The sequence below is a fragment of the Chlamydotis macqueenii genome, chromosome 25, assembly GCF_036417535.1.
Source record: "Chlamydotis macqueenii isolate bChlMac1 chromosome 25, bChlMac1.mat, whole genome shotgun sequence".
Classification (NCBI taxonomy): Eukaryota; Metazoa; Chordata; class Aves; order Otidiformes; family Otididae; genus Chlamydotis; species Chlamydotis macqueenii.
Genome location: NC_141580.1, coordinates 644,993 through 669,808, shown reverse-complemented (window position 1 = coordinate 669,808; position 24,816 = coordinate 644,993). Strand labels below are relative to the sequence as shown.

The following is a 24,816-nucleotide window of genomic DNA, read 5'->3' as shown; positions in this document are numbered from 1 at the left end:
GCCATTAACTCGCTCAGGAAGAGGGGGGATAATGCAAAAATGTTTCCTCTTCCCCCATCGCTCATCCTGTCCCCAGGGCGCCCGGAGCCGGCCAGGCCCGGGGTGGCCACGTGCGTGGCACGGGCTGGTGCACGGCGCACAGCGCCGCGGCTGCCATCCACGCCCCTCGCGCATGGGGCTGGGGGTCCCGGCGCGGTTATGGGGACCCTGTGTGCATCCTTGCACCCCCCCCATCCTGGGCGCTGGTGAGGCTGTGGGGTGTCCCTGGCTCGGGCGCAGCCGCGTCGGGAAGCGCGGTGGGAGCCGGGAAGGTTTCTGAGAAAAAAACCCGCGGCGTAGAATCATGCCGGGCCTCCCTGCGGTTTCCCCCGCTCTCAACTCCCAGGCGCAGTCACGCCAGGCGCCCACGCGCCAGCACCCTGCGCCCGGCCCACGGGGCGGCACAGGCTGCACCCCCCACCATCACCCGCGCCCCGAGCCGGAGGGGTCCCCCGGGGCAGCGCAGGGTGCTGGGGTCCCCCTGACACAGTGCCTGCACCCACCACGCGTGCTGCCCCCAGCACCGCTGCCCCCAGCACCCCTGCACCCACTCTGCACCACGCAGCCCCTTTGCACGCACCGTGCACCCTCCAAAACGGACCGTGCGCCCTCTGCACCCCACTCCCATCCCTGCGCCAGCTCCTGCACCCAGCGCTGCAGCTGAGCTGCCGGCGCGGTGCTGTCACCCCTCGTGCTGCCCCAGTGCCGTGGGGCGCGGTGCCGGAGCAGGGGTCCAGCGTGCGGGAGCCCCTCACTGCGGGGCACTGCTCACCCCGCAGCGGAGCCCGGGGGAAAGGGGGATGCAGCCATCACTGGTGGCAGGGGGGACAGGGCCAGGGCCCCGGGGGGCTGCATGCCCATGGGCGCAAGGGACCGGGTGCCCCTGGGGAGCGGGAGGCAGGCGGGGGGCAGCTGCCAGCCCTTCCCAGCGCCGTCACGGCCGCCGCACTCTTGCAGGAAGCCGCTCTGCTTTTTCACCCGGCGCTGGTTAAAAATACCACTCCCCATTTTAATACAGCGCCAGCGGGCGCTATTTCGGGCCGGGAGCAGGAAGCGAAACCCCGCGTGGGTCCCAGCCCGGCTCGCCCCTCGCTTCCCAGCCGCCCCCCGAGGTGAGCCAGGCCCCCCCGGGCGGCTGTGCCGGCGCGGTGCCCTGCGGTGCTGGGGGCCGCGGGGGCTATTTGAAGCCCAGCAGCCGGACGCCCTCCTTCACCTTCTGGGCCTTCCAGCGGAGCAGGCGGATGGCGCGGAGGCCGAGCCGCAGCACCACGTCGTACTTGAACACCAGCTTGTAGAACGCGTCGGTCATGAGGGCGCCGCTGGGGTCGGCGTGCTTCAGCGCGGCCATCGGCGTGTACGCCACGTTGGTCTGATGCCGGAAGGGCGGCCGGGCCGCCTCGATCACCCGCAGCGTGTGCTGCACGTGGGGATGTTACTGTCCCCTTCCTGTCCCTGTCCCCGTCCCCATCCCCTCCTCATCCCCATCCCATCCCCTCCTCATCCCCATCCCATCCCCTTTCCATCCTACCTGCACCTCATCCCCAACTCCTACTCCATTCCCAACCCGATTCCCGTCCCCACCCTGTCTCCTTCCCGTTCCCATCCTATCTCCATCCCCAACCCCTTTCCACCCCATCCCATTCCTGTCCCCATCCCCATCCCCAACCCCATCCCCATCCCATCCTATTCCTATTCCCATTCCCATCCCCATCCTATCCTATTCCCATCCCCACTCCCAGCTGGGCTCAGCCCCATCAGGATGGAGCTTGGGGGGAAGGAGTTTTTGGGGCGGGACCCCTGCCCTGCTGTGGGCTGGGGGTTGTTGTTCCTCGTTAGGGCTAATTAAGGCTTCTCTAGACAGCCCAGCCCAGGTGGGGGCGTGGGAAGAGAGCAGCCCCCAGCCCGGCGAGACCACCGCCCGTCACCTCGGCGATGTCCTCGGGGGTCTGGCCCAGGCTGGCGAAGACGTCCTTGGAGTTCCTCAGGTAGAGGTTGGTGAAGATGTCGGCCGTCTCGGGGTCGGTCCGTGAGTAGTCGGCGCGTTCGGCTTCCTCATACAACTTCGTCTCGAACTCCGTCATCACCGGCCCCGGCTCCACCAGGCTGATCCTGCCCGGGGACGGGGCGCTGGGGACGCCGGCACCCCCCAAACCCCCGCCCCGGGGGGGCTGCGCCGACTGCCGGCCCCCAGGAACTCACGCCACGTTGAAGCGCAGCGCCTGCACCACCAGGCTCTCGCAGAAACCCTCCACCGCGAACTTGGAGGCCGCGTAGATGTCGTTGAAGACGATGCCTGGGTGAGTGGAGGGTCCCGCTCAGCACTGGGGGGCGGGGGCCGGTCCCGCCAGAACGCCGCGTCGCCCCTACCCTGCAGGCCCATGATGCTGCTGATGACCACGATGTGGCCCCCGCGGCGCCGCTTCATGTCGGGCAGCACCTCCTTGACCAGGCGGACGAGGCCGAAGAAGTTGGTGTCCATCAGGCTCTGCATGGCCGCCAGACTCTGGCACTCCAGGGGTCCCGCCATGCCCACCCCAGCGTTGCTGACTGCGGGCACAGGGCGTCAGCGGGGCGTCCCCTGTGCGGGGGGGTCAGTGCCCCATGCTCAGAGGGTGCCCAGCACGGGGTGCCCTGGGTGTGGAGGGTCCCTGGCACACAGGAGGTCCCCGGCACGGAGGGTGCCCGGCACGGGGGTCGCTGGCGCGAGGCACGGCGGGGCCGCGCTGGGAGGGGGTCCGCGGGGCTCACCCAGGACGTCGACGTGCCGCCCGGGGATGCTGTCCAGGCAGGCGCGGATGGAGCCCTCGTCGCAGACGTCCAGCTGCTTGATCTCCAGCGTGCGGCCCAGCGCCGGCCCCGCCGCCGCCGCCAGCGCCCCGCTCCTGCCCACGTTCCTCATGGTGGCGATGACTGGGGGCGGAGGTCGCTAAGCCCCGCGCGGGGTCCCCGCTCCGGGAATCGCAGGGGGGTCCCCCCGCCACGCTCACCTCGGAAGCGCCGCTGCTTGTCCCGCGCCAGCCGGACGGCCAGCGCCAGCCCGATGCCGGAGGAGCAGCCGGTGATCAGCACCGTCTTGGGAGCCATGGCACGGCCACGGCCCCGCGCCCCAGCCCCCTGCCTTTAATAGCAGCTGACCCGGCCCCGGCCCCCCCAAATCCGGGCCCTTAATCCCCCTCGCTAATCCTCGCTGCGGGGATTTGCCGGTGGCTGAGCCGCACGTGGTGCCCGGGGCGCACACAGGGGCCTTTGTGCGGGACCCGGGGCACCGCGGGGACGTGGGGACGCCGCCAGCCCCGCGCCCCGCAGCAGCAGGGGGCTGTGGGGACGGACCCCCCGCCCTGCCCGGCTTCTTTAGACGAGGCGAGGCGGGAGATCTGAAAAAATAACCTTTATTGTCACTGGTAAAAAACGCGTCACAGTGCGACTGGCCTCGCGGGGATGCGGGGGGCACGGCGGTGGGTGCCCCCCCCGCCCAGGACCCCGCTCCTGGGGCTGGAGACCCCCAACCCGCCTGGCCCGGGGACAGGGAGCGCCAGGGCCTCGCGGGGACGCTCGGGGCCGGCGCTGCGGGAGCGGGGAGAAAGTGCTTGAGTGGGGGGCCGGTGGTGCCGCACCCCAGGACCCCGCGGGCAGAGTCGGCAGCCGGGGCGCAGGGCGGGCGGCAGAGCAGCCGCCATCGACCCTGCGCCCGCTGCGCCGAGCTGGCCCCGTCCTGCCGCCTCGCACCGGGCTGTGCCAAACCGTGCCGGGCTGTGCCAAACCGTGCCGTATTGGCAGCGCCAGGTTGTGCCGAACCATGCTGTACTGGTGCTGCTGGGCTGTGCCGGTGGTGCCAGGCCGTGCCGGCCGTGCCAGGCTGTGCCAAGCCGGGCCAGGCCACGCGATGCCGGCGGTGCGGCGCTCAGAGGGCCACGCAGGTGCAGTAGTGCCGCAGCTTGCAGGGCAGGATGCCGCGGTTGATCTGGTGGAACTCCACGAGCTGGACGAGGTCGGCGAAGCGCGTCTGCCCGTCGTCCATGGTGAAATAGAGCCGTCCCTCCTCCTCGCTCTGCGGGGTGGCTCGGGTCAGCCCCCGGCCCCCAGCCCCAGCCCGGCCCCCCGGCCCGCCGCGGCGCTCACCGGCAGGATGAGGTAGTGTTTGACCCTCTGGAGGTGGCACAGCGACAGGACGAAGCCCTTGGGGTTGCGCTGGCTCTCCCGCACCAGGAAGACGCTGCGAGCCCCGGGGAGGGGGTCACCGCGTGACCGGACCCCCCTCTGCCACCCCCCGGGGTCCTGGGTATCCCCCCAAAAGCCTGGGGTCCTGTACCCCCAGCAGACCTGTATCCCCCTGTCCCCCCACCCACAGCCCCCCGGCTTCTGGACTCCCGGGGGCTCCCGGACCCCTGCAAACCTCTGGAATCCCGTGCCCCCCGCCAGAAATTCTCCCCCCATCTCCCAGAGGTCCCGCATCACCCCATGAACCGCAGCGCCCTGTCACCCCGGGGTCATGTCCCCCCCCCAGGGGTCCCATGTGCCCCCATTAGCCCCGGGGACCCCCGCCCCCCCGGGGCCCCCGTACCCGTCCACCAAGCCCTGACGGCCGATGAGCTGCTGGGTGTCCTCCCGGGAGATGCGCCCGTGGAACCAGGGCTGGGTGCGGTGGATGGCTGCGGGGAGAGGGGGATCAGGTCTGGGGGGAGCCCCGCCCGGGGCAGGGACCCCCCTCGGCACACGCCGGCTCTGCCGGACGGGACCCCCGGCCGGCGCTGCTCACCGGCGCTGAGCGGGGAGCTCTGGCAGGCCGCTGGCAGGCTGTACCGGTGCGTCGTCTTCTTCTGGCCGGGCAAAGCAAGGAGCGGGCGTTAGGGTGGGCTCGTGGGCCCCCCCCACCCGCACCCCCGCACCCCAACTCACCCTCCAGGCCTGCGCCTCCTCCAGCGCCACCGTCAGCACCTCGCTGGGGTTCTCGATCACCCGGCCCGTGCACCCCGAGAAGTCCATGGCCACCAGCACGTTGTCCGAGACGCTTCGCTGCGGGGGGGGGGGGGGGGGGTGACCGGGGGGCTCCCCGTGCCACAGGGGCTGCGGGGGGGGTGGCACTCACCAGGGGCGTGGGGCCGATCCAGGGGGGCTGGCTCAGCCGCGCCTGCGCTTGCTGGTAGTTACGGTAGAGCTGCATGCCGTACTGGGGGGAAGAGCCCCGTGAACTGGGGAGGGGTCCCACAGGGCCCTCGTCCCACAGCGGGGTGGGGGAGCACCCACCTGGCCTGGACCTCCACACCCACCCCGTGGTGTGGGGAGGGGGACACCCTCCCGGTGTCGTTTCTGGCACAGGGATGGGGACAACCCCCCAGCATCCCTCCAGCATCCCCCCAGCATCCCCCCAGCATGTCTCCAGTATCCCCCAGCATCCCCCCAGCACCCCCCAGCACCCCGCTGACACGCCGGCGACGCCGGGCCCACCTTGAAGAGGCGGAAAGCCGCCATCCAGCAGCTCCGGCTCTGCTCGTCCTCGCTGCAGAGCAGCTTCAGGCCCTTCGCGCCGCTGCGCACCTTGGAGGGCTGCGGGACAGCCGGAGCGTCGCGGGGGGCAGAGACCCCTCGGCGGGGCAAAGCACGCGGAAGGCACCGGGACCCCGTCCCCAGCCGGCGCGGGGCGTGCCCACCTTGATGCAGAAGCCGAACTCGGTGGGCGTCCCGTAGAGCTTCTTGCCCTGCGTCACGTAGTAGATGTTGGACTCGGTGAGGTCGGCGAAGTACTGGAGGTGCCGGGGGTCCTGGGGTGGGGCGGGGGGGGTCCGTCAGGGCTGGGCCCGCCACAGTGCCCTGGCCGTGCCCCCGCCCGCCCCCTCACCTTGGAGGTGCCCTTGGTGGAGTAGTAGAGGCCGGAGCGGCGCAGGGAGAAGTAAAAACGCTTCCAGACCTTGCGCCCGGCCTCGCGCAGCTGCAGGAAGCCCTGCACCTCGGGGCAGCTCCCGGAGTTGAGGAAGTTCTGGGGGGAGAGGGGGCTGAGCGGGGCGGCGGGGTCCCCACGGCGCAGCGGGGTCCCCACGGCACAGCGGGGTCCCCGTGGCGCGGGCGGGCGCGTGGCCGCGTACCTGGATGAGCTCGGAGTGCGCCATGCTCTTGTTCGCCTCCAGGCAGCTGGACACCATCACCTCGGGAAAGAGGGACTGCTGGGGGGACGGGGGTCAGGGACGCCCCGCTCGGGGCCCGTGGGGCGCGCGGGTCCCCGAGGGGCGGCCGGCGGCCACGTACCGCGCTGCTCTTGAAGAGCTCGTACTTGGCGAAGTTCTTGCGGAAGACGAAGCGGCTGTCGGCGCCGGGGGGCCAGGAGCTCTGCACCTCCACCACCGACTCGTGGTCCTCCAGGCACCGCTCTGCGGGGGCGCGGGGTCAGCGGGGCGCCCACGGGGGCCGGTGCCGCCCCGCGCCGCGCCGGCGGCTCACCCAGGGCCAGGTGCTGGTGCAGCTCGACCAGGGCCCAGCTGTGGTCCTGCAGCGCGCGCGTCCTGCGCACCAGCGTCTCGCAGAGCTGCCGCGCCGTCGTCCCGGCCGACGCCTCCAGCGAGCGGCACGCGCCGTCCTCGCCGAACACCTTCACCGCCTGCCGGCACGCGCCAGCGCCGCGTCAAAGCCCTGGCGGGACGGGACCCCGTGGCCGCCCCCCGGGCCGGGACCCCGCTGCCCCCCGCCCCGACTCACGTGCAGGGTGCCCTCGCGGGGGGGGCCCTGCCCCGCGGCCGGGCTGCTGAGGATGGGCGAGTTGGAGGGGCTGCAGAGCTCGGGGAAGGGGTTGGGGATGCTGGGCAGCGACGCGGCGCGCGGCTCCTCCTCGGGCGGCGGCCGGCTGCGGGCAGAGAGGGGCTCAGCTCCCGGCACCCCCGGCACTCCCCGGTGCCCCCCCAGTACGCAGGACCCCTCCCCGACTCCCCAGGAGAGCCCGGGCACGGGGCCCCCCACCCACCTGCTGCCGTGGATGAAGAGGGGCTGGGAGCGCTTGACCTCGGGCAGCCCCTCGCCCCCGTCCCGCTCGTCGGGGACCCCCTCCCGCTCCGCGCCGCCCGGCCCGGGGGGCTCCCGGAGGCTGCTCTGCTGAGCCCCCCCGTCCATGGCATTATCTGGGGGGGAGAGAGCGGGTCCCGCACCACACGCGGCTCCGGGTCCTCGTCCCCAGGGCGGCGGGGCCGGGGGTCCGTGGCCACGTGTGCGCAGCCCCCACGGGACGCGGCGCTGGGCTCCGCGTGGGCGCTGGCGGGGGCTGCGCACCCCGGCACCTGCCCGAGCGGTGTTTTGCCGGCGCCCAGACAAGCGCTGAGTCAGCGGCGGCGGGGTGACTCAGCACCGCCCCGCCTGCCCCCGGCCCCCCGCTCCCCACGGCGTCCGGCCAAGCCCCAGGCGGCTGCCAAGGGTCGGAGCACAGCCCCTTACGAGACACCCAAGAATCCCCCACCGCCTCCGCCTCCGCTCCGGTGCCCCTGTGTCACCACCGAGAGCCTGGGAGTCACTGACTGGGCCAAACTGGGGCCGGTGGAGCCAAGCCGGGCCAAAGCGAGCCGGGCCGCGCCGTGCCGGGCCGAGCCGTGCCGGGCCGAGCCGCGCGGGCGAGCATGGCGCCGGCGGGAGCAGGAAGCGGAGCGCGGCGGCGGCACAGCCCAGACACCTCCTCGGGTCCGGCCAAACCAGTTCTGGCGGCCGCTCCCAGCTCCACCTCACCGCGCTGGCATCCGGGGGCGAGGGAGCCGGCGCCCGCGCCCGCCATGGGAACGGCCGCGAGCCCACCCGCCGGCACGGCCCCCCGCGCCGCGGAGTCGCCCCGCGCCCCCGCCCAGCCGCCGGTTCACGCTGCCAGCGCCCACGCGGTGCCGCGGCGCTCGGGGGGCGCGGGGGCATTGGCCGGCGCTCTGGCTTGGGCCCCAAAATCATTCGCAGCGGGGCTGCAGCATCTGCACGGGCCCGGGCCAGCCCGGCCAGGGCACGGCACCGCTCGGTGCGGCACGGCACGGCTCGGCACGGCACAGCACCGCTCGGTGCAACATGGCACAGCTCGGCACGGCTCGGCACGGCTCGGCACGGCTCGGCACGGCCGGCCTCGCCGCGGGTCGCTGGGGCCAGGCAGGGGCGGGCGCAGCGTGGCCATCGCCGTGCGGTGCCGTCCGGCACGCAGCACACGTAACGCACGCGTGGCACCCACGGCCACGCCAACAGCGCTCCGTGGCCACGGGCATGCGCGCGCCGGGCCTCGCCGTTCCCGGGATGCTGCGCGCGGCCGGGTTAATCATCCACCCGCTGCCCGTCCCCGTCCCCATCGCCATCCCAGTCCCCGTCCCTGTCCCCATTCCCATCCCCGTCCCTGTTGCCGTCCCCGTCCCCGTTGCCGTCCCCGTCCCCATCCCCGTCCGCGTCCCCATCCCCGTCCCCGTCGCCGTCCCCGTCCCCGTCGCCGTCCCTGCCTCCTGGCCGGCTCGGGGTCCAAGTCCATGGCCAGGCAGGACCGATGCCATCGCATTGCCGCCGCCACCATCCCCATCCCGTCCCCGCCACGTCCCCATCCCCGCCCCGCCGCCCCACCAGTGCGGACCCTCTGCTCCGTCCCCGCTCCCCTGCCCCGGCTGTGCCGGGGGGGCCGGGCCCCGGTGAGCCCGGGGACGCGGGGACAGCCAGGGGTCGCCTGGGGTGACGCTGGCCGCGGCAGGACGTGGTGCGGGGCCACCCCACGCCACACAGGGGACACCGGAGGGGATGTGAGGGATGGGGACCCCACGGGGCCCTGGGACAGTGGCACAGCCCTGCCAGCCCATCACCGTGGCCTCAGGTCACCCCGGCGCCAGCCCTGGCCGGGTGGCCGTGACAGGGCTCTGCGGGGGTGGCGATGGTGGAGGGGGGGACACGGGGTGTCCCTGGGGTCTGGTGCAACCAGGGGTGGGCTGGGACTGTGGGGCAGGGGACGGGAGGGTGTCAGAACCGCAGGGGTGGGCCCGGGGCCGGCCTGGTTACGCTGCGGGGGTCCCGGGGCCAGCAGGGCTGTAGGGCAGGGAGCCGGGGAGATTATGGGGCTGTGGGATGGGGTCCCAGGGCCACCGGGTGAGGGGACAGGGCCAGCAGAGCTGTGGGACAGGGCCAGGGCCGCGGGACGGGGTCCCGGGGCTGTAAGATGGGGTCCCAGGGCCACGGGACGGGGTCCCGGGGCTGTAAGATGGGGTCCCAGGGCCCCAGGGCCGCGGGACGGGGTCCCGGGGCTGTAAGATGGGGTCCCAGGGCCCCCAGGGCTGCGGGACGGGGTCCCGGGGCTGTAAGATGGGGTCCCAGGGCCCCAGGGCCGCGGGACGGGGTCCCGGGGCTGTAAGATGGGGTCCCAGGGCCCCAGGGCCGCGGGATGGGGTCCCGGGGCTGTAAGATGGGGTCCCAGGGCCCCCAGGGCTGCGGGTCGGGGTCCCGGGGCTGTAAGATGGGGTCCCAGGGCCCCAGGGCCGCGGGACGGGGTCCCGGGGCTGTAAGATGGGGTCCCAGGGCCCCCAGGGCCGCAGGCAGGGGTCCCGGGGCTGTAAGATGGGGTCCCAGGGCCCCCAGCTGCGGGCAGGGGTCCCGGCGGGTGCCGAGGCGGTGGGACAGGGCTCCCCAGGCCGCGGGGGCTGCGGGCGGCGGCGAGGCCGTGCCGGGCAGAGGAGGAGGAGGAGGAAGAACCGGGAGGAAGGTGGGAGGGAAAGGGGCGGGGGCGCGACGAGGGGCAAGGGGCGCGTCGGTGGGACGAGGCCGACGTCCCGGGCCGGCCGGTGGTCCCGCGGCGCGAAGAGCCCCCACCCCGGCCCCGCTCCTACCTGCAGGCGCCCGCCGCGCCCGCCGCGTCCCGCCGGACCGGGGATTCCTGTTCTCCCCGCGTTTATCTACCCGCGCCAGCCCCCGCCCCCGCCTGACATCACGCCGCCCCGGGCCGGCGCCCGGCACCCGGCCCCCCAAAACCCGGGGGTACCCCATGGCCCCCCCCCAGCTCCGGGATGGGGCGTCCAGCCTGGCCCCACGGCAGCCCAGGGGGCCCCAGTCCCCAAGCCCCCGTCCCACGACCCCTGCGCTGGCGATGGGGAGTTTCCCACAATGCACTGGGGTGACCCCAGGAGCGGCCAAGCTGGGGGGGGCAGGCAGAGCCCCATGGCTGTCCTGGGGGGGGCAGGGGGTCTCCAGCTGTGGAGTTTGGGTCAGGGGTCCCCTGGGACTCCACACGTGGGGGCTGGAGGGGCCCTGTAGGGTGGGGGGGTCCCATGGGGTCAGCGCAGGACTGGGGCGGGGGGGCGGTGGGGGGGTCTTGAGGGGGTCCCACGCAGGTGGCAGGGTCCCCTGCAATTTGGAGGGACGTGGGGACCCTGGGGGGGCTATGGGATGGGGGGGCAGTTGGAGATGCAGGGGTCCCTCAGGCAACCTGTGGGGTCCCGTGGGGACAGAGGGTGGGGTCCGTGGGTGCCGTGGGTGCTGGGGGGGGTCTCTGAGGGGCTGTGGGTGTCCTCACGGGGCTGCGGGGGACCCTGCGGGAAAGGAGTGTCCCCCAGGTGGGTCTGTGGGTGTCCCGTGGGGTGTGGGTGTCCCGTGGGGCGCTGGGGGTCCCGTGGGGCCACAGACTCCCCAGAGGGGTCCCCCTGGGGGGCTCGGGGGTCCCCGTGGGGGATGCTGAGCGCCCTGTGGGCTCCGTGGGGGGTCCCATGGGTCCGTGGGTGATCCTCTGGGGTCCGTGGGGGGGGTCCGAGGGCCTAGAGAGCTCCCACAGGGGGGTCGTGGGGGGTCCCATGGGGGGCAGTGGGGGATCCCCGTGGGACTACAGAGCTCCCGCGTGGTCAGTGGGTGCCCCGCGGGGGTCGGTGGGTGCCCCGTGGGGGTCGGTGGGTGCCCCGCGGGGGGTCGGTGGGTGTCCCGCGGGGGTCGGTGGGTGCCCCGTGGGGGTCGGTGGGTGCCCCGCGGGGGGTCGGTGGGTGTCCCGCGGGGGTCGGTGGGTGCCCCGCGGGGGGTCGGTGGGTGCCCCTGGCGAGGGGGCGGCCCTGCCGCTGCGCGGTCCTCCCGCCAGCAGGTGGCGCTGCGGGGCCCGCCCAGAGCAGACGAGAGGAGCGGCGCAGCGCGGCCGGAAGCGCCGCGTCACGTGGCCGCACCCGGAAGCGGCGGGCGAGCGGCGGGGCCGGCGGCGATGAGCGGCGGGGCCGAGGCGGCGGCGGCGGGGGCGGGCGGGGCCGGGGCCGAGCGGCGGGTCCGCATCGTGGTGGAGTACTGGTGAGCGCCGCGCCGGGAGGAGGCGGAGGAAATGGCGGGGGCGAGGGGCCCGGCGGGGCGGGAGGGGATACCGGGGGGGCCGGGACAGCAACTGGGGGAACTGGGGCGGGGCACGCGGGGCACTGGGGGGCTGTCAGGCACGCGGGGGCTTAGGGGGTGCCGGGCGGCTGAGGAGGGGGCGGGGGGTTGAGCGCAGAGGGGTGGGTGGTGCGGTAACGGGAACGGGGGAGCTGAGGGGTGCAGGCAGCTGGGGCGGCGTGGGGGGGCTGGGGGTGCAGACGGCAGCTGAGGGGGTGCAGGGGGCTCCTCGGTTTGGGGCGGGGTTGGGCGGGGAGCGTCTGGGCGAGGGGGGACTGCCCGCGCCCGGGCCCCGGCCCTCACCCGCTTCCCCCTGCGCCCAGCGAGCCCTGCGGCTTCGAGCCCACGTACCAGGAGCTGGCGAGCGCCGTGAAGGAGGAGTACCCCGACGTCGAGATCGAGTCCCGGCTGGGGGGCACAGGTGGGGGCCGGCCGCAGCCCTGCTGCGCCCGTGCAGGGGTCGCCGCTGGCGTACGCTGTGTTTGGGGGGTGCCCCGGTTGTCTGGGGGCCGCCCCTCGCCGGGCTCGCAGGGGGTGCCTGGGGCTCTGCCGGGAGCGGGGCCGGAGCCCCCCGCGCGTTCCAGGGTCACTGGGGGAGCCGCCACGGCGCTCCTGCCTCCCGGGGGCCAGTGTGGCCAGAACGGCTGCGGGACGGGCGCGGGGGCCGGGAGCAGCGCGTGGGGCGGGAGCGCAGCTCACGGCTCGGCCCCGCGTGCCTTTAAGGTGCCTTCGAGATCGAGATCAACGGGCAGCTGGTCTTCTCCAAGCTGGAGAACGGAGGCTTTCCCTACGAGAAGGACGTGAGTACCGGCCAGGTCTGGTTTCGCAGCGCGCTCCCCTGCGTCCTGCTTTTCCCCGACGGCTCTGTTCCGTTGCTCACCAGCTCTGCCCAGGCTCCGGCGGAGCCTCACCATCCCGTCGGGCGTTGTTCCCCTTCCTGCCGCTCTGCTCCGGGTCCCGCTGCAGTGCGGAGCGAGCCTGAGCCGCTGCTCCTGCGGGGAGAGGGGGTTCCTGGAGCTGCGGCCTCGGCGGGGCCGTGATTTGGCTCCACGGCACTGCCTGACCTCTGCCTGTTGCGTCCCCCGCTGCCCCGCGCGCTGCGTCCCCCGCTGCCCCGCGCGCTCCTTCCCCTGCAGACCGCACGGCGGGGCCGGCCCGGAGCGTGACCCCCTCCCCTCTGTCTCCTCAGCTGATCGAAGCGATTCGCAGAGCCAGGAATGGGGAACCGCTGGAGAAAATCACCAACAGCCGCCCCCCCTGCGTCATCCTGTAGCCCCGCGCCCGGCTGGGATCTCCCAGCCCCCGCAGCGCCGCCCCGCTTTGCTCCTGGCCGCCTTCGTTAGCTTCCCGCGCGCCCGGGGACGCCGGGGGAACGCGAGAGCGTAAGGAGCCTTCCGGGAGCCGGGGGTGAGAGCTGGGGCGGGCAGAGCTGCGGTGCTGGTGTCACTGGCCAGCGCACCGGCCCGTCCCGGCGCGTCCCTTCGGGCTGAGTCCCCGTCCCGGCGCGTCCCTTCGGGCTGTGTCCCCGTCCCGGCGCGTCCCTTTGGGCTGTCCCCCCGCTGTGGCATGGGCGGCTGCCCCGCCTGCCCCTGCCTTCCCCTTTTCTGCGCCCGCCTGCCCCACGCTGGCCATGCAGGGGTTCCCTCCGCCGCCGTGGGGATTTGGGGCCCCCCGAGAATGCTGTGCCCGGCCCCCGGGGAGCCGGCCGGGCGCCGGAGGGGGCTTGGCAGCTCCAGCCCCCCCAGCAGGGTAGCGCAGAGGGAGAGCGCTCGCGGCGGCGCTGAGCGTGACGCGTTAATGATTACAGCCTGTCCTGTCACTGTTTAAACCAGCGCCAGGGCGGCGGGGACCGGCCGCCCCGGCCGGGCGTGGGAACCCCGGCTGGGCCCCGTGCCCACGGCCGAGAGGTTGGTTTGAGGGTCGCGAGCCCCCCCGCGTCCCCGCTGCCAGGCCCCCAGCGCTCGCTGCGATGACGCCGCCCTGTGCCGCGGGCGGCCGAGCCGGCAGAGCTCCCCTGTTTATCCTGCGCTGTGTACGACCCCCGCGGCTGAATAAAGGGCAGAGGAGACGGCGGCCCCTCTCGTGTCCCTCCGGTACGGGGTGGGGCGCCGAGGCGCAGAGCGGGCTTGGGTCGGGTCCCGCTGCCGCCCTGCCCCTGCTCGGCAGGCCCGGGACCTTCACCCTCCCGCTGCGCGCGTGCTGCCCTTGGCCACCGCGGGCGCAGGCCAGGAGGGACGGGATGCGGGGGGCTCGGGGGGCTCGGCTGGCTCCCCCGCGCTGGCGACGGAGACGGGGAACCACGCAGACAAGGGAGTAGAAAAACCCCAATGTACAATTCCCAAATATACATCTCGGTGCGATACAGTCTGCTCCCGCAGCGCCAGGAGCAGCGGGGCGCGGGCCCGGCGCCCGCCCGCTCTCAGTGCGGCTGTGTCCCGGCGCGGCTGCGGCGCCGGGGTGGCAGGGCGGCGGCGGCGGCGAGGCTCGTGGGGGGAGCCGGGCCGGGACAGCGCTGGAGGGGCGGGCGGTGGCGGGGAGCCTTTGGGGTGACGGTGCCGGGCTGTCCTTCCCGGGCTGCTCCCGGCTGCGGTCTGGGCTCCGTCCGGCTCCGCGCGGCCGTGGGTCACCCCGCCGGTGCCCGGCTGCCGCAAAGGGTGACCCCTCTGTCCCGTACGTGCTGCCGCGCTGTCCCGCGGCGTCCTGGGCTGTCCCACAGCGTCCTGGGCTCGCCAGCCCTCCGTGGCCGGTGGCGGAGGGGGCAGCCGTGGTCCCCACGTCCGCGGCTCGCCGTGCGTCCCTACCCAAGCTGCCTCGGTGAAGTTGGGGGGGGTATCTCTCCACGGCCCGGCCCTACGCGGCCGCGTCATCGGGGCCAGCCAGGCCGAGGTACTCGGGGTTCTCGGCCGTGGGCGTCGTGCCGGGGCCGCCCTCGGTGCCGCCGGCCTTGGGGGGGCCTTGGTTCCAGTAGTAGGGGTTGTCGAAGGCCTGGCTGAAGGGGCCGGGGGCGGGCGGGCCGGGGGGCGCCAGGTACTCGGGATTCTCCACGGCGTGGCCGAAGGGCCCCGGGAAGGGGGGCTTGGCTTCCTTCATGAGCCCGTTCTTACCCTGGAGCCCCTTGGGCTTGTCCAGCGGAGACGGGGGCGCACGGGGGTGCCGGGGCGGGGACCGCCGCTCCCCGGCCTGATTCACGTACTCTGCGGGGACAGGGGGTGCGTCGGGGGCCGCCGCGGCCGGGCTGGGTGAGGGGGCGGGCGAGCGGCCCCCGGGAGGGCGCAGACTCGGCCACCCTCTCCTGAGGGTCCCGCCTGTGCCCTCCCTACCTGGCATGGCGGCGCGGGGGGCCGGGGCGGTGAAGTCCTCGGGGTCCAGGCCCTCACCCTCCTCGGCCGCCGGCCCGGTGGGATCCTCGCTGTAGCGCGGCAGGACGCCGGGGTCCCGCGCCGAGGGGCTCTGCAGGGCCGCCTTGGCCCCGCCGTCCCCCTCCGGCGCGTCTGGCACGGGGCCCTCCAGCCCCTCCGCCAGGCCCTGCGTGGGGAAGGGGAAGGCGGACGAGCCCTCGCCCTCCTCTGCGTCGGCTGGGGTCTCCGCCGTGCTCTGCGTGCAGGAACGGGCGCGGCGTCGGGCGCTTGCAGCCCGCGCCGGGGACCCTGTCCCAGTGCCCGCAGACGGGGTCCCCGGGCGGCGCGGGGGGGGGCTCTGCGCCCCTGCTCCCCCAGCGCGGGCGTGCCTGCAGCCCTGCCCAGCCCCGGGCTGCCCCCGCGCCAGGTCACCCCACTGGAAACGGGGGGTCCCGCCCGCCCGCCCCCCAGCCCAGCCCGCCTACCCGCGTGGAGGAGATGCGGCTGCGGTAGGCGGCGGAGGTCTCGGCGCTGAAGAAGCCCTGGTGAGGGACCAGGTACTCCTCGGCGTCCACCAGCTCATCCATGTCCTCCTCCTCCAGCAGCGCCCGGTAGAAGGTGCTGTCGACGGAGCCGGGCAGCCCCGCCATGTCGTTCTGGGGGCGAGGGCGCGGTCAGCACCGGGGCGCGGGCGCGGGGACAGGGCCCCCGGGGACCCGCGTACCTGGATGACCACGAAGCGCTGCGGGTCCCGGGCCATGCGGGAGAACTCGGTGACCAGCTCCCGAAACTTGGGCCGGCACTCAGAGTCGATCATCCAGCCTGGGGCAGAGCCGGGCGCCGTCAGGGCCGGCGGCGAGGAGCCAGCGCGGCGCCGTCCCCACGCCGTGTCCCCGTCCCCGCCCGTACATTTCACCATGATCATGTAGACGTCGATGGTGCAGATGGGCGGCTGCGGCAGCCTCTCGCCCTTCTCCAGCAGGTCGGGGATCTCCCGGGCGGGGATCCCGTCGTAGGGCTTCGCCCCGAAGGTCATCAGCTCCCACACGGTGACGCCTGGGGGGACGGGGACGGGGGTGAGCGGTGCCCCGTGTCGCGCCGAGCCCGGGGGTGGGAGCGCCCCGACGTACCGTAGCTCCAGACGTCGCTCTGGTGCGTGAAGCGCCGGCGGAGGATGGACTCCAGCGCCATCCACTTGATGGGGACCTGGGACGGGGAGGACGGAGAGGTGAGCGGGAGCGGGGGTCCGGCTGTCCCCGCGGGGGAGCACCGCGGTCCCCGTCGCTCTGTCCCCACGTCCCCGAGCCGCACCTTGCCGCCGTCGGCGTGGTACTCGGTCTCGTCGATGTCCAGCAGCCGGGCCAGCCCGAAGTCGGTGATCTTGACGTGGTTGGGGCTCTTGACGAGGACGTTGCGAGCGGCCAGGTCCCGGTGCACCAGCCGCACCTCCTCCAGGTAACTCATCCCCTGGGACGCGGCAGGCGTGAGGCTGGCCCGGCCCCCCGGCTGCCCCCGGCCCCCCAGAGCCCCCGTCCTACCTTGGCGATCTGCACACACCAGTTGAGCAGGTCCTGGGAGCCGATGCGGTCCTTGTTCTCCCGCACGTAGTCCAGGAGGCAGCCGTAGGGCATCAGCTGCGTCACCAGCTGCACCGTGGAGGTCAGGCAGATGCCCAGCAGCCGGGACACGTAGGGGCTGCCCACCCCTGCCATCACGTAGGCCTCCTGCGGGCGAGGCCGGTGGGGGGGGGCGGTCAGGCTGAGCGGGGGCCGCCACCCGCGCCGTTACCCGCCGGCGCCGCGGGCGCACTCACGTCCAGGATCTCCTTGTTGGCCTTGGGCGACGTGTTCTCCCGCAAGACCTTGATGGCCACCGGGATCTTCACGCTCTCCCCGTCGGGGATCCAGATGCCCTGGGTGGGGTGGGGGGGGTACAGGGGTGAGGGGGTGCGAGCGGGGAGGGTCCCAGCCTGGCGGCAGCACCCCCACCCCTCACCTTGTAGACGGTGCCGAAAGCGCCCGAGCCCAGGACCTTCACTTTCTTCAGCTCTGTCTCCTTGAGGATCCGCATCTGGGCCTGGTTCGGGAGGGCCCCGCTGGGCGTCAGCGGCTCCACCAGCTGCGGGACAGACGGGTGAGGGGGGGGCCAGGCTCCTGGCACCCCCCGGCACGGGGGCGCACCCCCGTCAGGACGGCTGGGGGTCCGCACCTCGGTCTCCTGCAGCAGGCGCCGCATGGTGTGCTTCCGCTCCTGCTGCCGCCGGCGCTTGACGCAGATGACGGTGATGAGCAGGAGGACGACGACCAGCAGAGCCCCCACCACGCCGGCGATGATGGACGTCACCTGGCTGCGGGACAGGAGGTGACGGGGCGGGGGTCTCGGCCGGAAGGAGCCCCTCGGCACGCGGAGGGGTGGGTGTCGGGGTGGCACGGGGCGCCCCAGCTCGTACCTTGGCTTTTGGTCCACGGGACAGCCGTCCTCGTCCCGGATCGTGCACCTGGGGACGCAGAGCGCGGCGGCCCCCGTCAGCAGCCCCCCGCGACCCGCTGCCCACGCCCTGCCGGACCCCCCACCCCGACTCACGAGTGGGTGCAGTTGGTGGGACAGAGCTGGCAGACACCGTCCTCGTCCGGGTACTTCCAGACGGGCACGAAGGACGCGTCCGCCTTGACGCCGCTGGGGCAGCGCCGCACGCACTGCTGCGCGTCCTTGTAGTGGGCGCAAGCCACGCACTGGTCCGCGTCCTACGGGACGGGGGCTGTGAGGGACCCCGGGGTCCGGGGGCCGCCCCCCGCCCCCCACGACCCCCGTCCTCACTGATCCGAAGCAGGTCTCGGTGCCATTCTGCGGCTGGCACTCGGGGTGGCAGGGCAGGCACCGCGTCCCATTGGCGTGCTCCCGGACGGCTCTGGGGGCGAAGGCACCGCGGCATGGGCGCGGGGCTGGGGGGTCTCGGACCCCCCCGGCGGGGGAGTGGGGGCTCTGCCCGCCGCCCCGGGGCTCACTGCTCACCCGTCCAGGAGGTTGCAGGAGGCGACGCACTCCTGGACCGCGCAGGAACCGCTCGCAGGCGACGCACTGGGTCGGGCCGGGGCCCCAGCAGTGCCCGTGGGCGCAGAGGTGGAAGCAGACCAGCCCCTCGCTCTCTGCGCGGGGGCACCGTGAGCGGGGCGGGGGGTCCGCCGGCTCCCCCAGCCCCGTCCCCCCTGTCCCCGCCACGCTGCCGCTTACCGCACTGCTCGGGGGGCTTGTTGTGGGTCTGGAAGAGGCGCTGGCGGGGGTTGCGGAAGATGCTGTCCCAGGGCACCTTCTGGAGGAAGCAGAGCTGGGGGTTGTGGTGGACGAGCACCATCCGCTGCTGATCTCCCGCAGGGCGCGGAGCCCCAGCGCCCGCACCGCCAGGTCCCGCAGCGTCAGCGAGTAGGCGCCGCTGCCGAGACACCCGGGGGTCAGCACGCGGAGCCCCCCACGCCGCACCGGCCCCCCAGCCCACGTCCCCGGCCCCGCTCACTTGTGCAGCACGCGGCCCCGGATGACCCGCAGGTTTTGGAAGACCCCCAGGTCCTGCAGGTTGGGCGGCCAGGCAGCGATGTAGAGGAACCCTGCGGGGAGCGAGCGTCACCACCCCTGCCCACCCCCCCCAATCTGCCGCCCCTGGCCCCCCGACTCCCCCGCTCTCACCTGTCAGCTCCTCCAGGCTCTCGAAGATCCGGAGCAGTTTGGGGTCCAGGGGCGGGGTGTTGGTGCTGGGGTCCCTGCCGGGGACGGGAGGGAGGTTGGGGGGGTCCTGGCGGGGTCCCGGGCGGCCGCCCGCAGGCTCAGGGGGCGGTGAGGCGCTTACCCGGCGAAGGTCTCGGGCAGGAAGGCCAGGCTGCCGAAGATCTTGGTGCAGCCGGCGAAGTGCTGGATGTTGGAGGCGTTGACGGCGCGGACGCCCTTGAGGAAATCCACTCCCAGCCCGTAGCACACTGGGGGGCACGGCTGGGCTGGGGGGCTCTGCCGGGACCCCCGCTCCCTCCGAAACGCTTGCTGCTCCCATCCCACCAGCCGTGGATGAATCCCCCCCCTCCCAGGGTACAGCCAGCCCCCCCCCCCACGCCCCACTGGGGTCCCCAGAGCCCCCGCCAGCGCCGGGGGGGCTGCTCACCCTCCGGGCAGGGCTTGCTGCACTTCTCGCACTTCTGGACGTTGTTGACGGTGACCTCCTGGCTGTTCTGGGGCACACGAGGGTGCAGGACCCCACCTCCGTCGCCAGGTAGTTATCTGGGGGGGGGGGCAGGGGGGGTCAGGGCGGGGTGGCTCGGCCCCGGCCCCCCCCCCCCCGGCGCGGCACTCACAGGGGCACTGGCTGACGCAGCTGGCGCCGAAGGTGTAGCGCCCCGTCGCGGTTGTGGCACCGACTCGAAGGTGTCGGAGTTGTAGATGACGAGGGGGGGACAGTGCAGCTCGCAGATCCCGCTCCGGTTGAAGTTCAGGCACGCCTTGGGGGGGGTGGGGGGGGGGAACAAGGGCTGGCGTGAGGCCCCGGACCCCCCCGGGACCCCCCCACCGCCCCGCAGCGCACCAGGCAGTCGGAGTGCTTGGGGCCGGTGCAGCCGGCGGCGCACTGCTCGTGGCAGCAGTCGGTGGGCTTCGTGCCCTTGCAGCGCGGGCAGCCGTGGCAGATGCTGTTGGTCACTGCGGTGGGGGACGGAGGGGGACGTGCTGGGGACGGGGACCCCCCGGCTCCCCCCAGCCAGGGGACGCGAGGGTCTCCAGGACGGGGAGCCGGGGGGAGGTGGGTGGGTTCCCAGGGCAAGGGTCACCAGGGGGGGATTTGGGTGCCAAATGCGGGGCAATGGGACAGGGGTTTGGGGGGACAAGGGGGGGTCTGCAGAGCAGGGATTTTGGGGAGCCCATGGGGCAGGGAGTTGCAGGGGGGGGCAAGTGGGGAGTCCGCAGGGGGCGTGTCTCTGGGGCCAGGATGTGGGTGGCAAGCAGGGGTCAATGGGGAGGGACCTGCGGAGGGAGGGGAGGGTCCCGGGGATTTTGGAGGGGCCGGCAGGTCAGAGGCTTTGGGGTTCGGGGGGGCGGGGGGGGGGGCTGGCAGGCCCCGTACTCACGCGTCTGGCAGTCCTGCGGCCCCTCGCCCCAGCAGTGCCCCTCGGCGCACAGCGCCCGGCAGTCGGGACCTGCGCCGGGGGAAGCCGTGAGCGGCGACGATGCCACGGGGGGACGGCACCCCCCCGGACCCCCTCCCCAGGTACAACCGCCCTGCTCCCGCCACAGCGGGGTCCCGCTGCTCACAGCTGCGGCTGCGGGTGCTCTCCACCCAGGCCTCGTCGCGGAGCTCGTTGTGCCGGTGGAAGATGTCGGACCAGAGGATGGTCTCCTGGAAGCAGAGCTGGGGGTTCCTCTCGATGCGCACCCCTCCCTTCAGGATCTCTGTGGGGGGGGGGGTCAGCACGGAGACGCCGGGGGCGCCCGCAGCCCCCTGAGCCCCGAGCGCCCCACGCCGGGGCGGCCACCCCGGGGAGGGGGTCCCCGACCTGTGAGGTGCCGCATGCCCAGCTGGCGCAGCCCGGGGGTGCCGGCGGGGCCGGCGTTGCCCACCACGGCCAGGGCGTAACGCTCCTGGAAGAGCTGCGTCCCCCGGATGATGCGCAGGCTCTGCAGCTCCAGCCGGCTCACTTGGTTCTCCGCGATGAGCACGTAGCCCTGCACCTCCTTGATGTCCTGGGGACAGGGGACGGGGGTGAGGGGCCGGCCAGACCCTCGCCGTAGCCCCCCCCGGGCGTTTCTCCCCCTGCGCACCCTGAGGAAGGCGGTGTCGGCGTCGGGGGGCAGGTAGGTGAGCTCCAGGTTGCCCTGCACCACTTGGCAGCCCTGGTAGAGGTGCCGCAGGGTCTCGTAGTGGCTCTCGGGGCTGGAGGGGCGCAGCAGCTTCATGTCGGTCCCCGTGCAGACTGCGGGACGGAGGGGGAGCTCAGCTGGTCCCCTCGCCCGCCCCGTCCTCGCCCCCGCGGGAAACCCAGCCGGCGGCAGCACGTTTATCCCTCGCCTCCACGGGAAATGCCGCGGATCCGGCGGCGGCCGTTTATCTCCGGGGCTGATCCCAACAGCTTCCGATGGGCTTCCTGGATCGCCGCTCCCCCCGCCTCGTGCCCTCGGCACGCGGCGAAGCTGCTCCCGCTTTGGCACCCGGCCCCGGCCCCACGCGAGGGGCCCGCGTCGCCCCGTGCCCACGGCGGGCGTCGAGTGCGGCCGAGGGCTGGGACCCACAGACGCGGCCGTGCCGGGGGCCGGAGCGGGGGGCTGTGGGCAGGAATGCTCTGCCCACGCCGGCGGGAGGGCCGCGCCGAGACAAGACCCGATTGTTGAGCGGCGATGGCTGCCGGAGGCCGGCCGGCCCCATCCCGCCGGGGCTGCTGGCTGAGGGGACCATCCCCAGGGTGCTGGGGCGGGCGGTGGGGCGCAGGATGGGGGGCGCGGGAGCCTGCGCTGGGCCCCGGGCTGGGCGGGTGAGTCACGGCCGCGGGTGGCACGGGGCCCCCGGCCGCCCGCTCCGGCAGGAACCGCCTTTTCAGGTCGGGCGTGTTTGGGGAGCAGCGGTGACGCAGGGCTGGCGGGCACGGCCCAGCCCTGGCGCGCCCGCAGCCCCCGGCACCCCACCGGGACGACACCCCAGCCCCACACCCCGGCCCGGCTCCGACACCCGCCCCGACACGGCCCCAGCGCCGCCACCGCCCCGACACGGCCCCAGTGCCGCCAGCCCTCAGCCGCCACCGTCCCCTGCGGGGGCACAGGGCTCGCGGGGGCCGAGCAGCCGTGCCCTGACCCCGGCCCGCAGCAGGGATTTGGTGTCCCGGTCCCCGGCTGGAGGGGGCTGCGGCTGAGTGACAGCCCCCGGTGCCGGCAGCTGCCTGCGAGGCCTCGCGGCCGGGGATCCCGGCCGGCAGCCGCCCCGGGCGCGGCCGGGGAGTGGGAACCCCTCCAAATTTGGGGTTCAGTTCTCACCCCACCACAGCAGCCTCGGCCGCACGGGGAAGAAACCGCACCGCCGTGGCCAAAGCTCAAGGTCTGCCCTCCACCTGCGCCGGGCGCGGGCAGAGGGTGCCGCGGGCTTCCGCGGGGCGAAGGGCGAGCGGCGGCGGAGGGGCCAGATCCTGCCGGGATCCCGGCCCCGTCCCGTGGGCTCCGGCCCTGCCAGCTCCCCCGGGAAGGGCAGGCGAGGATCCATCCTGCCCCCCTCACTCCGGCGGGCAGGGCCACGGCGCACCGCCCCGGTGGGCTTCCGGCAGAGCCCGTCGGCTCGGTGCCCGTCGGCTCGTCCCCTCCCGGCCAGAGACGGGGTTGGGGCGGTGGGGACACGCCGGTGTGTCCCCGGCCCCTCTGAGTGGGGCACGCCGGCCCCGGGGGGGTGCCAGGAGCGGAGGGGACCCGGCGAGTCCCCACGTCCCTGCCCCGCGACCCCGCACCGGACGTTTCCTTCCCAAACCCCTCCGGGTGCCGAACGCGCCCCCCGGCGCGGCGGCTGCGCGCGGGCAGCAGGCGGGCCCGGAGCAGGCGGCGGGGTCAAACCTCGCCCCTCGGTTTTTGGGGCTGCTGACGCCCAACCGGGGGCCACCCCGGCCCTGTCCCCGCCACCCCCGGCCCAGGCCCCGGGCGGCGCGGGCTCGCGGCTGCTCCCGCTCCCCTCCCGGGCTGGGCAGGGTGCGGCACGTCGAGAATGTGGATGGGAGCGACGGGGAACGCACCCACCCGCCCGCCCACCCACCCGCTCCGTGGGGCACCGCGCCTGCCCCGGCACCCCGCGGCTGCCAGCCCTGCGCCCACGGCTCCGGGACGGGAACCCCGAAAAGTTGGGGGTCGTCGTCCCCCCCCCCCGCCCCCGCTTAGCCAGGTGCTACCGGAGCCCTGGGAGCGGCTGCAGCCGCGGAGGGGGAAGGGTCCCCACTCCGGGTCCCCCAAACTCCTCCCGGGGCAGGGCAGCCCCGTCCGGTCCCAGCGCCTCCCAGTTCAGCCCAGTCCGGCCCCCAGCCCCTGCGGGCGATCGCGGCTCGGCGCCACCGGGGGGGGGGGGGGGCGGGGTGGTAGGACACCGAGGGGACACTGGGTCGGGGCGGGGGGACACGGTCCCGTCACTTCCAACCGAGCAGCCCCCTCCCGGTCCCCCCGCCCCCCCGCCCCGCGCCGGTCGCTCCCGTGCAAAACTTCGCACAAAGTCCCGCCGAGGGGACGCTCCCGCGGCCCGGATCCCCCCCCCGCCCCGGTTCCCCCCCCCTCTCCCGCGGTGCCCCCCCGTCCGTTCGGCCCCACCTTCGGCGGCGGCGGGGCGGAGGGCGGCGAGCAGCAGCGCGGCGCAGAGGCGGCCCCCGGCGCGGAGCATGGTGCTGAGCGCGGGCCGCGGCCCACGGCCCCGCCGGCCGCTCACGGGAAAGTTTTTTTGCGGGTGCGGAGCCGCCGCCTCCCGCCGCTCCCGGGCTCCGCCCCGCGATCCCGATCCCGGCCCCGGCCCCGGGCGGGGGCGCGCCCCCCGCTTCCCCCCCCCCCCCCCCGCCCCCCCTCGCCACCGCTGCGCGCGCTCCCGCCGCCCCGGACCCCCCTGGAGAACCGGGACACTCTCCCCCCACCCTGCCCCGGGGGGGGGGGGGGTGGGACTGCGGGGGAGGGGGGTAGGAGGCTTCGCCGTGGGGGTCGCCTGGATGGGGGGGGGGGGGGCTGTGACCGTCACCGGGACGGTAATGGCTCCGCCGGGTCTGGGGCACGGGGGGCGTCGTGGGGGGTGAGGGGGACAGGCCTGGCACCCAGGGGTGCTTCTGGGGTGCGGGGACAGCTCAGGAGATGGGGACAAGGGGACAGCCCGGGGCACGGGGACAGGGGGACGGCCCGGGGTGTGGGGACAGGGGGACAGCTGGGGGTACGGGGTACAGGGACAGGAGCACAGCCCGGGGTGTGGGGACAGGGGGACAGCTGGGGGTACGGGGTACGGGGACAGGGGGACAGCCCGGGGTGTGGGGACAGGGGGACAGCTGGGGGTACGGGGTACGGGGACAGGGGGACAGCCTGGGGTGTGGGGACAGGGGGACAGCTGGGGGTACGGGGTACGGGGACAGGGGGACAGCCCGGGGTGTGGGGACAGGGGGACAGCTGGGGGTACGGGGTACGGGGACAGGGGGACAGCCTGGGGTGTGGGGACAGGGGGACAGCTGGGGGTACGGGGTACGGGGACAGGGGGACAGCCCGGGGTGTGGGGACAGGGGGACAGCTGGGGGTACGGGGTACGGGGACAGGGGGACAGCCCGGGGTGTGGGGACAGGGGGACAGCTGGGGGTACGGGGTACGGGGACAGGGGGACAGCCTGGGGTGTGGGGACAGGGGGACAGCTGGGGGTACGGGGTACGGGGACAGGGGGACAGCCCGGGGTGTGGGGACAGGGGGACAGCTGGGGGTACGGGGTACGGGGACAGGGGGACAGCCTGGGGTGTGGGGACAGGGGGACAGCTGGGGGTACGGGGTACGGGGACAGGGGGACAGCCTGGGGTGTGGGGACAGGGGGACAGCTGGGGGTACGGGGTACGGGGACAGGGGGACAGCCTGGGGTGTGGGGACAGGGGGACAGCTGGGGGTACGGGGTACGGGGACAGGGGGACGGCCCGGGGTGTGGGGACAGGGGGACAGCTGGGGGTACGGGGTACGGGGACAGGGGGACAGCCCGGGGTGTGGGGACAGGGGGACGGCCCGGGGCACGGGGACAGGGGGACAGCTGGGGGTATGGGGTACGGGGACAGGGGGACGGCCTGGGGTCACGGGGTACGGGGACAGGAGCACAGCCCGGGGTGTGGGGACAGCTGGGGGCACGGGGTACGGGGACAGGGGCACAGCCCGGGGTGTGGGGACAGGGGGACAGCCTGGGGTCACGGGGACAGCCCAACAGCATTTGACGGGTCCCCGGGGAGGTGGCCCAGAGCTGGCATTTGTCCCCCACCCTGGGCACAAGCCACTGGTGCACCTTTCTCTGGGTGCACGGGGGGGGTGTCAGACTGGGGGGTCCCCTGGGAGCGTCACAGCCCGCGATGGGGACCCCGCGCCACCCCAGCCCCGTCCGGACCCCCCCAGCCGGGCAGAACGGGCCGGAGTAGCCGTGCTG

At 74.6% G+C, this 24,816-nt stretch overlaps 5 protein-coding genes across 6 annotated transcripts; 1 reads left to right on the top strand and 4 right to left on the bottom strand.

Annotated features, from left to right (window-relative positions):
• Positions 1-1,024: 1,024 nt before the first annotated feature.
• LOC147597662 (retinol dehydrogenase 8-like) lies at positions 1,025-3,123 on the bottom strand. Its single transcript, XM_086767015.1, has 6 exons — positions 3,027-3,123; positions 2,788-2,949; positions 2,407-2,586; positions 2,239-2,332; positions 1,965-2,148; positions 1,025-1,456 (listed from the first exon to the last, which is right to left on the bottom strand). Exons 1-6 carry the CDS (start codon positions 3,121-3,123, stop codon positions 1,217-1,219), a joined length of 957 nt encoding a protein of 318 aa, XP_086623141.1. The 3' UTR covers positions 1,025-1,216.
• An 802-nt stretch (positions 3,124-3,925) lies between these two features.
• GRB7 (growth factor receptor bound protein 7) lies at positions 3,926-7,134 on the bottom strand. Of its 2 annotated transcripts, none has more exons than XM_086766988.1 (14): positions 6,989-7,134; positions 6,727-6,871; positions 6,472-6,628; positions 6,280-6,401; positions 6,110-6,197; positions 5,876-6,021; positions 5,688-5,798; positions 5,485-5,583; positions 5,126-5,206; positions 4,936-5,052; positions 4,796-4,856; positions 4,601-4,688; positions 4,159-4,252; positions 3,926-4,087 (listed from the first exon to the last, which is right to left on the bottom strand). In XM_086766988.1, exons 1-14 carry the CDS (start codon positions 7,132-7,134, stop codon positions 3,941-3,943), a joined length of 1,602 nt encoding a protein of 533 aa, XP_086623114.1. In that variant the 3' UTR covers positions 3,926-3,940. The 2 variants fall into 2 exon arrangements, with proteins under 2 accessions (XP_086623114.1, XP_086623112.1); XM_086766986.1 differs by having other exon boundaries at positions 5,876-6,013; positions 6,120-6,197.
• A 4,014-nt stretch (positions 7,135-11,148) lies between these two features.
• MIEN1 (migration and invasion enhancer 1) lies at positions 11,149-13,417 on the top strand. The gene is made up of 4 exons (XM_086767028.1): positions 11,149-11,271; positions 11,673-11,770; positions 12,073-12,149; positions 12,539-13,417. The coding sequence occupies exons 1-4, from the start codon at positions 11,189-11,191 to the stop codon at positions 12,620-12,622; spliced, it is 342 nt and encodes a 113-aa protein (XP_086623154.1). The 5' UTR covers positions 11,149-11,188; the 3' UTR covers positions 12,623-13,417.
• A 782-nt stretch (positions 13,418-14,199) lies between these two features.
• On the bottom strand, positions 14,200-16,922 carry LOC147597659 (receptor tyrosine-protein kinase erbB-2-like). The gene is made up of 8 exons (XM_086766424.1): positions 16,683-16,922; positions 16,501-16,599; positions 16,226-16,411; positions 15,999-16,154; positions 15,818-15,893; positions 15,412-15,743; positions 15,173-15,343; positions 14,200-14,943 (listed from the first exon to the last, which is right to left on the bottom strand). Exons 1-8 carry the CDS (start codon positions 16,920-16,922, stop codon positions 14,200-14,202), a joined length of 2,004 nt encoding a protein of 667 aa, XP_086622550.1.
• A 344-nt stretch (positions 16,923-17,266) lies between these two features.
• On the bottom strand, positions 17,267-23,116 carry ERBB2 (erb-b2 receptor tyrosine kinase 2). Its single transcript, XM_086766979.1, is given in 19 exon segments — positions 17,267-17,431; positions 17,505-17,595; positions 17,700-17,734; positions 17,736-17,833; positions 17,919-18,038; positions 18,041-18,117; positions 18,199-18,289; positions 18,369-18,442; positions 18,529-18,655; positions 18,835-18,903; positions 18,906-18,950; positions 19,025-19,067; positions 19,070-19,168; positions 19,252-19,364; positions 19,790-19,858; positions 19,974-20,111; positions 20,216-20,402; positions 20,481-20,632; positions 22,986-23,116. Coding segments are annotated over 19 exon segments (1,863 nt in total). The 5' UTR covers positions 23,056-23,116.
• Between the last annotated feature and the right edge of the window lie 1,700 nt (positions 23,117-24,816).